This window comes from Chelonia mydas, chromosome 11 (genome assembly GCF_015237465.2).
Source record: "Chelonia mydas isolate rCheMyd1 chromosome 11, rCheMyd1.pri.v2, whole genome shotgun sequence".
Lineage (NCBI taxonomy): Eukaryota > Metazoa > Chordata > Testudines > Cheloniidae > Chelonia > Chelonia mydas.
In genome coordinates, this window is record NC_051251.2 from 19,763,662 (window position 1) to 19,775,660 (window position 11,999).

An 11,999-nucleotide genomic window follows, 5' to 3' on the forward strand; every position below is an offset into this window, starting at 1 on the left:
GATGAAGTGGGTTATAGCCCACGAAAGCTTATGCCCAAATAAATTTGTTAGTCTCTAAGGTTCCACAAGGACTCTTTGTTGTTTTTGTTGATACAGACTAACACGGCTACCCAGCTGAAACATTCTTTATTGAGTAACCTAACCAACAGTTCTGGGGAACAGCATAACTATAACAACTAGGTTTGGTTGGCAAAATTCTTCAATGGGAGAACTTCAGAAAAATACGGATCCTACAGAAACAAACACACTGGGTTGCTCTTCTGGCTTTGATTGATCTTTTCTTCCCCACCCCAAATGTTGTTAAATTTTTATTTTACTTTTCCCCCATTTTGAAACAATATTTACAAGAGTAATTATATGCAAAAAAACAATCGTGAGGAAACATCAAGATGGACATTTTGATAGACTGAAGTCTCAGGCATACAAGTTAAGTTTCCCACAAGGAGATTAATTCTATAATACACAAAATGACTGTTTATTTGTATTGTATTGCATTATATTTCTTGTGTTTGCAAATTAGTCTGTGATGGTCACACAACACTGGGAAACGTAATGAAAGATCCTATTAGATTATATGGGACAGAGTTAAGGCTGCCTGAGTGTCCTGATCTGTGTGACTTCAGATCAACTTTAATGTTACATTAACTTATTTGGTTTGCAAACAATAATTGATCTCTGTATTTACTATGTCTGAGCTAATAGTACAGTCAATGGTTTTTAGAACAGAACATGGTCCAGAAAGAGAGGCAATACAACAAGAGTGGTATGCGTGCCTTTCTCTAAGGTTTGACAGTTGATTTTTGAGTTCACTTGCTTGTTACATTTGTAAATATATATAAAATTACATTTCATAACACTTGGTGAGTGTAACATTTTTGTCCTCTAAGATGTATTGCATGACCATCCAGAACTAGTTTTGGACCAAATAATAATTATTTATCTAATTACTATTAAACTACACTCTGTAAAACAAGAGTGCAGGTACAGAGACATTCCTCAAGTCAAGATGTAATTTAGATATATTGTTTAAAATGTAAGGCTGGATCCTCCCCTGTATTTATACCGGCAAAGGAGAGCAGAAAGAAGCACTGGAATGGGTTACCTAAGGAGGTGATGGAATCTCCTTCCTTAGAGGTTTTTAAGGCCCGGCTTGAGAAAGCCCTGGCTGGGATGATTTAATTGGGGATTGGTCCTGCTTTGAGCAGGGGGTTGGACTAGATGACGTCCTGAGGTCCCTTCCAACCCTGATATTCCATGATTCTATGAAAGAAACAGATCAGGTCGGGGGATCTTTTTGGGTGACCATCTGCGTGTTTTCTAGCTCTCTGATTTCTAGCTAGCACTGCTCAGGTTGAGAGGTGCAGCATGCTTCTCTCCTAATCCATTAGAAATATCAGCAGCAAAGTCAGCAGACACTCCATGATGAGCCCTTCCCATAGAGGGAGATAGAATGCAACTGTTGGGTTGGGAAGGAGTCATGATACAGGGAAGAGATACCTCAAGTGTAGCACAGAGGGACAGCTTTCCCATAAGATCAGAGCCTCTTTTCTTGGTGTTTTATGGTTTTTGGAGGCTGCATCTGTCTGCCTCTTGTAACTCCCCCATGCTCCTTTTGGAACATCTGTGATACCAAGGGGGTACTGAAGACCCACTGTATCAGGAGCCCCCAACTACAATTGTACCACCACTGAAATCCCAGGTGTTGGTAACATTGGAAAGTGTAGTACCAGGTAAATTGCACTTCCCTCAAGAAACTAATTAAAAAAACAGTAATCTTTGAAAAAAATCTCATCATTCAGATTTAAAGGCAATAATTGGCTGCACCTGTGTGATGGTTCAACTCTTACATGAGATTGAGTTTTGTACGGTCTCTGGTCTGTTATTCCCACTGGCTTGTGTACATTTCCCTGGAGCATGAGTTAGCAATTCTGTTCATATGAATCAGCACAGAATCTCTCACAAGGAAAGTATGCCTGTCTCATAGACTGTTTTTTAAAAATTAAAAAAAAAAACCAGGAGGGAGGGTGAGAGGGTATCATGCATCAGCTGTTGGCATGGTATCTGGATATCTTGCAAGGAATACATTGACTCCAGAACTTAATGAAATAATAATGTCTGTATCATGGGAAAATCCAAGATGTTGACATTTGTTGACATCTGGAATTTATACCAAACAGCAAAATCCTGAAATGTTTTTCAGAACAAAAGATTTTCATTCAGAATAGTCAGTTTTGTTAATCAAAAGGAAATGTTTCAGCATTCTCAAATTAAAACATTTCTCTTAGGGCCAGCTCAATATTGAACTGTGTCCACCAGAACTGTCATGGTGCATCATGAGAGTTGTAATTAGGTTGCCTTTTTTCCCCATTATTTTCTGTGGACTGGACTCCCCATCTTGACTACTTTTCCCAGGATGCACTGTGGTCATCTGACTCCTGTGATACATCACAGCAGGCCAGGAAGAGGGGAGACTGTTTCTGTGTGGGATGACCTGAAATAAAATATTTCATTTTTATTTTTTCATAAAGAAAATAAAAAAATCAGCAACATTAAATTTTTCTTGTAGAAAATTTAGATTTTGCGGAAAACACTTTTTTTAAATCAAAAAACAGTTCTCCACAAAATTACCAACCAGCTCTAGTTAGCTCCTAGCACCAGTTTTCTGTCAGTAATCTTAATATTATTCTTATGTGTTAAGACATTATGCATTCTCTTTATATTTAGACTGGTGGGAATTAGAAGTATTAGTAAAATAAAGCTTAATAAATGTGATTTGTATTATGTCTTCTGTCTCCTGTCCCCTTCCCCACTCCAATGTAATTTAAAATAGATGGTAGACTTAAGATTTGGGTGTATGGAGCATCAGCTGGTGGTTTTCTCATCATACTTTTCCTGATTTTTACATCATATCTTGTTTGGTAAGTACTCTAAATGCTTTGTTTGTTTTTATTTAAGTCATTTGAAATGCATGACAGTCAAATGCATCAGTGTCACAAGATGTAACTGGATTAAAGCGGATATAAATTTGGCCCATTACTTTGGCCCAGGTGTTAGAGTAATGCGAATTCTGTAAAAAGCTGCTCTAAGCTGCATCACAATGGGGTAGAGAATCAGGCAGCCATAACTGTCTCCCTGACAGCTTGACCATTCTGCTGTATCCAAAATCTAGCCCATATATATTTGTCTTGTTCTGCTTTTTTTACTCCAGGAGTGTATGTATTAAAACAGGATCTGTGTGTTTTTTTAGGAATTTTTGTTCTAGCTACTTTTTTTAAAATCAAAGTCAGAACTAGCCTTTATTTGTGACCTCACAGGTTGAGAATATAGAGATGTTTAGGAGTATGACATCACAAGTATAATTTTATGATATCCCTTGAGAAATAAGGAGGAGTCTATAAAGTTCTGTGTACAAAATATTTCTACCTTTTTGCAATAAAAAGGGGAAAAAGAAATGAGGATTTCTGAGATACAGGCAGAATTGTTTCTAAATTGACCTGTTTCCGTTTTTCTGTGAGGTATAGTTGCTCTTTATTGTTTTTGCCTTGTGTACAGATTAAGAATAAAGATTATCTACATTTCAAATAGCACCTTACCCTGCACTCTTTACCCAGGTGATAATTCTATTGAACTCAGTAGGAATCTTATTTCAGTAAGTGCAGAAACAGTACTATAACTTGTTTTCTCAAATGTATCCATTGTATGTTAGGTGTTATGTAATTGGCGAATGGAAATAGCTAGAGCATAAAGTTTTATAAATTTGTAGGGTTTCAAATGGTATCTCAATTCACATTTTTGATTTCTGAAGCATGTTTTCATTTTTCTTGCAGCAAAAAAACAAAACAGCATCAAAGTGCTCCTCCACAACAGAAGCCTCTGACCTTCGCATATGATGGAGATATAGACATGTAACATAAAAGAAATCCAAATGTATACTTCAACTGCCTTAACTGCTTACTCTTTTATACCTTTCAGGTTCCTCAGTTTTTTGAGGAATCTCTTGACTTGTAATATACCAGGCAGAAATTAAATATTGCAAATGTGGAATTTTGCCTCTGGTTTATTTAAAAAATGAAGTCAAAGACCTTTAGATCTTGTGAAAAAATTTCCAAATTGTTTCTTGTGAAAATGCATCTCTTCCTGTTTGACAATAGGAATAAAAAAAATATGATTTTTTTAATAACATTTACTTTAAAAAAAAAAAAAGCATGACAATCCTATGGAAAATGTGACATTCAATATAAATGACAAGTTTGACACTTCATCATTATGCACTATATTAGTGCAGAGTTCTTTATTCTGCACTTATTTCAACAATGAGTTTTCTAGTGTTTACGTTTAGTTCAAAAGACTTTGAAGCTGAATTGTGTATTTTGAGAAATGCAAAAAAAAAAAAAAAAAAGAATGTGTTGAAATAACTAGAATTCTCTGGGTTTTTAAAGTTAGTGCTTTCTTATGCTGTTTTCTAGCCTGGAATATGATTTTGCTCCATTTTCATCAATAGGACAGAATAAGGATTGTTTAAATTTACAGCACAAGAAGTGATATAGGTGGTTTCTTACTGAATATGTTTTTTAAAGAGATGAATAAATAGATGTTTTGATGAATGGGTAGAGAATTTGATTGTTTAAAAATGTATTTTAAATTAGATCAAACCATGTAGATACATTTTGGCCATTTTAAATTATAATTCAGTTTAATTACTACAAACTCTGTTTTTGTAATTTAAATTTTCTTATCTGAAATATTTATAAATTCTTTTTTGAATTTAATTATCTGACCTCATTTAATATACATCTGACACAACTACTGTTTGTAAAAGGTCTTGCTTTTTTAAGTGTTTGAAAAATACTGAAAAGTTACCATTGTAAACATCTTGGAAACATTTGAAGAAGATAAGTGTTTGTAATAGTATGTGTTGCAAGTAAGAAAGTGCCATCTTGTGGTATTGATGTGTATTTATAAGCAAATAAAATGTTAACGAAAGAAAGAATTTTGCTCCCAGTATATTGAATTAAATGTGTGTTAAAGACTTTCATTCTGACCCTTCAGTATGCCTCAAATCATACTCTATACCGGATGAAAACCCTGGATAGTCCAGAGTTTTCACCTGAGTGGGTCTGGACATTGTCCCATCCTGTCTACTAGTGCAGGTCAGAAAATTGAGTTTTTCTCCTGTGGAAAATGGTGAAAAAATAACAACAAGAAATTATTCTAATTTTTGTAAAAAAATTTTATCTTTTCAGGGAAAAATTGGAAATCAAAAATTTTCAGCCAAAAACTAAAGTTTTTGATTGGAAACTGAAAATTTTGATTCGGAGATAATGCTGTGAAGCCTCATGGTAGCTGTCATTCAGATCTCTCATGCCCCCTCAGCCACTCTCGCCAGACTACATTTCCCATGATGCTCCTTTCTCACAGAAATGTCACCGTGCACCAAGAGAGAAATATGCCATGGTGCATCGTGGGACATGTCATTTGGCTGGGCAGCCTGACCCACAGAGGAGAATGGGGGAATAAGAGTTGCAAACCAGAGCTCCCCAGGAGATACTGCAGTGACACTTCCGGATAGAAATACATTGTGTTTTTGATGAAAAAAAATCCAACTCTCAGCAGAGAGCAGACAATTTCTGCAAAATAATTTATTAATGTGAAAAGTCAGTTTCTGCTGAAAAACAACTTTGACAGAAAATTTTCAACTGGCCCTACTGTCTAGTCTACAGCTACTAGCAGTGTTGAAAACAGGCCCCTTACTTGGTGATGGTTGGAGCCCAAGATTTTTGTGACAATATTACCAATAAAGTAGAACTTTGAATGGGATATACAGAGCAATATGTTACAAGAGAGAAAGTAGAATGCCAAAATGTGACAACAATTTTTTGTGGGAAAAGATGCAGGCAGAATAGTTCACAGAGGAGCGTGAGGGAACAAACCCAATTAAACAAGCTGATGAGAAAAACAGTGGAGTGGGGAAGTCCAGTGTAAAAAAGAAAACAACTGCAGATATTGGTTGCTGCTCTCAGCGTGAGTGTTGTAGTGCATTTTGAATTACAAGCCCATCTGTGATGCTTCATTCTCCCCAGGGTCATTGCTCTCCAATGAATATATATATTTTTCAGTTATAGGTCCTTGTTTTTCAACCACAGTTGGTAGCATCTGTTGTAAATGATCAATGTATTTATTGCACTGTTCTACTATGAGATGTTACTCAAAAAAGGAAAGGTCTAAATAAGAGATCAGTTGCTTGTCATTATTGGTTTGCCTTCAGTTCACAAATACAGTGTGAGTTGGTGTTATATCAATTTATAGACAACCTGTGGATTGGAAGATTATTATTCTGCAGTATAATAAACAGATCTGTACAGAGAACTGCTCTTTAGATTGGGCGTTCCTTATTTACAGTGTTAGAGTAGATATTCCGGAGATTTATAACCAATTAACTCCTTGGACTTCTGTGCTGCACCACTGTGGTTAAGGTCATTGCTTTCAGAGACAAGCAATAATGAAACAAATCATTTCCACATCAAACAGCAGTTACTGCTAATATTACATAGATTCCTAGATTTTAAGACCAGAAAGGACCATTATGATGATCTAGTCTGATCTCCTGCACAACAATTTTAAGTGAATATTACATCTAGTCCAACAATTTGTGGTTGAACTAGACTGTGGAAATAGATTGTGGAACTCACTGCCACATGAAATCATCATGGCCAAGAACTTAAGATTCAAAAAGATACAGGTATCCAGAGTTTTCAAAATGTGTGATGATTTTGGAAGGGATGTTAAACCTCATGCTTTAGGATTTACACCAACTTCTAAGATACTGGATGAGACCTAGTGTGGGGAATGGAGTGGCAAATTACCACACATCTGTCTACTGCTCCTTTCTCTGAAACACCTTGTTGCTGGCCACTGTCAGAGACAAGATGCGGGACTAGATGAACCTTGGATCTAATCCAGTCTGGCAATTCCCATATTCATGACTAGACCGTATCTCTAGTCTATCTCTCAGTTGATGCAGCTCCCTCTATTTTTTATCTGTTGTACATGGTTTAGACCTCACCCTAAAAGTATTTAGATCCACATTTTCTCAGCTATGGTACTGTCATGTTCCTTTCAAAGAACACAGGATAGGAAAAGTGAGTCACACAAAATGCAGTAGAATGCAAAAGCCAGATTGTCAAGAACCTTAGCTGTGGAACTGTTAGTCATATGCACATGCACCTCATGAATTGTGCTCATAAATAGGGTGTTTGCACAAGTGTGGTACTTGTGCACTCATTTAACTGTGCTTAGTATATAACTTCGTTTACATACATGAATGGAAGGAAAGGAGAGAGATATTTTAAATATAATTTTAACTCTACTTCTCAATTGTGAAGCAACAATTCAGAAAGAAAATAATGTAGTTCAGATCCTTTAGTGTATTGGTCTTATTCCTGACTGCATGATTTATTAATCTGGCCCCTATAACAGATTCAAATTTCATTTGAAAAAATTAAATGTTTAGCCTTATGGCTGTGAAAATGACCTTTCACATGTAACCCAATGCAATATGGAAAACATAGTTCTGAGACACAGGTGAACTGCCACCATTCATCTCAATGGGGTGTTAATTCTGAATCCTAATTATGGCTATTTACATTTAAGTGGTATGGGTTAAATCCTTATCCCATTGAAATGAATGGAAAGCTCCCATTTATTTCAATCTGAACAGGATTTCACCCAATCTTTATAATTGTCTGGTTTTCATTAATTTACAATGTGTAACTTGGACGTTGTCTTAGAGCATTTTCAGTGCTGAGAAAACAGAACTCAGAAGGTGATTCCAGTGGAAGATTTTAAATATAAACCTTGGTGTAAATATATAAATGAAATCTATTACATTATACTTTGAAATTAAACATGCATGGCCTATATTTCAGAGGTGTTGAACGAACCTCATGCCCATAAAATTCAATGGCAGCTCAACGTGCTCAATACCTTTGAAAATCAGGGCAGCTATAAAGCAGTAGGGCAAACATGGGCCTCGTATAGGGAGGGGCAACACCAATGATTTCAGTGGAATTGCCCAGTTTAAAACAGAGTTGGGTTTACCACAGCTGACCTGATTCTAAATCAGTTATTGCTTGTTGTTTAATCTTGAATTGAAATTGAGAGACATTTCCTACTACAAAGTCCAAAGAGCACAGGCAAGATACTTCCTCAAAGTTGCAGAGTTAATGAAAGACTTTCCTTCCTGTCAGAGTTACACATAGTCATTATTGAGAGCAAAAGACAACAGAAGTGGCATCATGCTATTCAGCTACCATAGAATCAGCAATTAACAGTAATATGCTGTAGAGGCACAAGGGATAAAACCCCATTCACAGCTGCATGCTCCTATCCTGGGCAGATACTTGGTTTATATCCAGTTTTATGAAGCTGTATTCTGGGTAGACATCACTTATTCAAGTGCCAACAATGTGCTTGATGTTATTTGATGCACTGAGCTACCTCCTGACAGATACTTAGTTACTTTCATTTATGTGTTGGCATCGCTTGTACAACTAGCCGTGCCAATAAAGATAATGCAATTTGATTTGAATTTGTAACACTTTTAGTAGGTTACAGTTCCAAGCTCAGGCTGTGCCTATAATAGGAGCACTTTACTGGTATAAGAATGCTAGTATCCTATGCCAGCAAAATGCTCCTCATGTGGCCGCAGCTAAGTATGGTAAAACCACTCTCCACACAGAAAACAAGCTATACCAGGGGCTTCTGCCAGCACAGCTGTGTTGGTCAGAGATCACACCTCTTATACCCATGACCAATAGAGCTATGTGAGCAGTAGTCTAGTGTAGACCTGGCTGTAGTCAATCATAAAACCTAAAGTAAGCCTCACAGTATTCACTGTTCTTTTCCCTTTGGCTCCAAGCTCATCCAGAACTAAAGTGCAGTTCTTCTCTTGCTTGGCTCAAAGCAGCCACCCTCCCTCACCCACTCTTGTACTAAGACCTAGGCTAAGTGACTGCTATTCATCCCCCGCCCCAGATGTGAGCCAAAAATGAAGGCCTGATCTATATTCAGTTTTTGTACAATTATTTTGGTTAGGGTGGTGATATTTTACTGATATAGTTATACTGGAATTGCTCCTAGTGTGGATGCAGTTATGCCAATATAAACATGCCTTATATCAATATAGCTTATTCCTCTTCCTATACAGAAGCAGCTATATCAGTATCCATGCTGGGGGGCTTTAACAATAGTTAAAATGGTAACACTTGTAAACGAGGCCTTACAGTATCATATGCATGGATTTGTTGCTTGGACTACACCCATAAGCAAGACTTAGAAGGATTTGGCTGGTTTTTAATTAAAGGAAGAATTAAATTGTGTAATTTCGTTTTTTCATACTCAGTAGGTATGAACAAAAGTCTTAAAATATATGTGCTATAGTATTGGTTTGGGGGCCAATCTGCTGTTTCTTGTATTTTGTATGCTGGATACAAGTTTTACTTACACTTGAGGGAAAAAATGAATGAATAATCATAATGCTAATCACAGTTACTGTATGTCTGCTGTATAGATTTTAATGTGTCCAATTTTTATCTTCCAATCTAATCTAGTTTATACTTATTTTAAAATGTAAGCAACCCTTGCTTATGACATAATAAATGTCCTAGGAAAAAATTATAAAAGCATATTTCCCCCCTGCTCTTCCTCCAGTAATTGCAATCATTACAATGGTTTGTTATAATAGAATGCAAAGTGGACTGTGGACAGATGTGAGTTAAAGCAATTTATGGGACTTCGCTTGGCTTTAAGGCAATGTTTTGATGGAATAAAAATAGAAATCAAGATTCAATTTCCTTCTGATAAAAAATGTTAACGTTGTTCTTTGCTTTCTGAAGGTTCACATTTTGAAAAATTCTGCAAAACAACTCTTTCAATGGCAAGCAAATTAATTGGAACACAAAGCACTAATTGTTCAGGTGGAGGAAGGTAGGAATTGAAAAGCTACTGTTGGTGCAATTCAATCGTTGCAGAAAGCCTAAGTAATTAAGTTTTAGCTGGCTTTCCTGCAAGGGCTAGGGATGAATACAATCTAGCCTTGGTGCTATAGCATGGCTATTACTCTAGTCTTCACGTCAATGGCCTTGAACTTGCAGGTTTTAACACAATTATAACGATATTGCTTAGTTTTTTTCAATAGGAGCCAGCGTTGTGTTAGCTCTGAAATTCATACTAAATGGGATGTTGAATTAGCTGCAATGCTGATAGTGCCTATTGGCAGGCAGCATACCAAAGCAGGCACCATTGTGTTCATTTGGGGCCTGTTCCAAAGTCAATAAAAGAAGAAACAAGAGCAAGTATATGGATTATATCACCAAACAAACTGAAGCAGCTGCTATAACAGGGGATAATAAAACATTTGATCAGCTCAACAAGGTACTAACGGGCAAGGAGGGCCAATCAAGGATAAATGAGGAAAGCCTTTAACAACAAAGAAAATAATGAGGGAAACACCTTCAAGGAGTACTAAACAGACCAACACCACAAGAAACTATTGACTTTGACAAAAAAATGAAACACCCAAAACGAGACATCATAACAGCTCACAACACAAACAAATGAAAGACCATACCAAAGTTTAACCTTGGGAAAGCTGTGGGTGAAGACCAAGTCACTGGGGAAATTATGAAAGCTTCTGATGAGGAGACCCATTGATAAAATCACCAAACTCTTCAACAAAGAACGGGACCAAGAAAAGTCGTTAGAAACAATGGCATCATAATCAAATTACCCAAGAAAGGTGACCTAAGCTATTGCAACAGCTGAGCGAGGTGAGAACTCCAGGAACTCTCAGTTCAAACCTTCCATTGGAAAGAAATGGAATACAAGAGGTGAGTCAATTCATGTACGTTGGCAGTAATGTGCAAGCCAATGGGGATGTCCAGAAGGAAATAAGTTCATGAACTCGCATTATGGTAGCTGCATTCACAAGCATAAACAAGATTTGGTTATTGAATATCTATAACTCAAAGAACAAACTGTGACCTTCAGCTCTGGTTTATTTCCAGCTTTATGACCTTCAGCTCTGGTGGATTTCCAGCTTTCACATCTATCTGTTAAGGTGGAAATATCATGTAAGGTATAGACAGACATCTAAATGCCTTCAAAAGCAAATGTCTTAGAAAAATACTAGATATTAAGTGGAATGAATTTATAACAAATGCTAAGATTCATCGAAGAGTGCAATAACCCTTTATCTTTAAAGTTAACCAGCAAAGAAGATGGAAATATCTTGGATATATGTTAAGAATGAAGCCAGATTGTCTGCATGCCACTCATGCCATTGTCCAGTTGGAGGATCAATCAAAAGGGGCTGACTGAAAGAATCTCTTCATCTAACACTATTCAGAGAAGAAAAACTTATGGGACTTAACAACATAGAGGTCATGCAAAAAGTGCCTCCAAATCGACAGGGTGGGGGGGAGCCTTGTTCATGCCCTACGCAATGTTTGAGGGTGTGGGAAGAATTCATATGTAGCTTGACTTTAATGGAATTTGCATCAGGCCCTTTGTGGCTTGCTATTTATTGCTTATGTAATACTGACAGACCCCGGTCATCAGTGGGTGGGATCAAACCTGGGACCTCTGGAGCTAAATGCATGAGCCTCTGCTGCATGAGCTAAAAGCCATATGGCCCTTAGCTAAGGCTGTAGAGCAGACTCACTGAGCTCTCGCTAAGTGGTCTCCATGCCACTATATGGGACAGAGCACCACACCCAGGAGGTGTTTGGGTTTAACTTACTTAGAGCTTTTCATCTTGAAAGCTCTTTTCAAACAGTAACTAATTAAGCCTTGTAACAGCCCCGTGAGATTGAAGTCATGTGACCTAATTATTTAAGTAATTTGGATTTACCTTGTGCATTCCCACTCTGTGATTGCACTGTAGAAAACAAGTAGTGATGGGTACTTGGGCACCTTGAAGATCAAAAGTGCGAGAAATTATG

At 37.0% G+C, this 11,999-nt stretch overlaps 1 protein-coding gene across 1 annotated transcript in view; it reads left to right on the forward strand.

The window, feature by feature from the left end:
• THSD7B (thrombospondin type 1 domain containing 7B) overlaps nucleotides 1–4,238 on the forward strand; it is a 496,247-nt gene extending 492,009 nt beyond the window's left edge. Inside the window, exons 27-28 of the mRNA XM_007057469.3 lie at nucleotides 2,831–2,918; nucleotides 3,828–4,238. Of these exons, the coding sequence (XP_007057531.2) occupies nucleotides 2,831–2,918; nucleotides 3,828–3,909 (170 nt within the window). The 3' untranslated portion in view covers nucleotides 3,910–4,238. The remainder of the gene's footprint in view (nucleotides 1–2,830; nucleotides 2,919–3,827) is intronic.
• The last annotated feature ends 7,761 nt before the right edge of the window (nucleotides 4,239–11,999 follow it).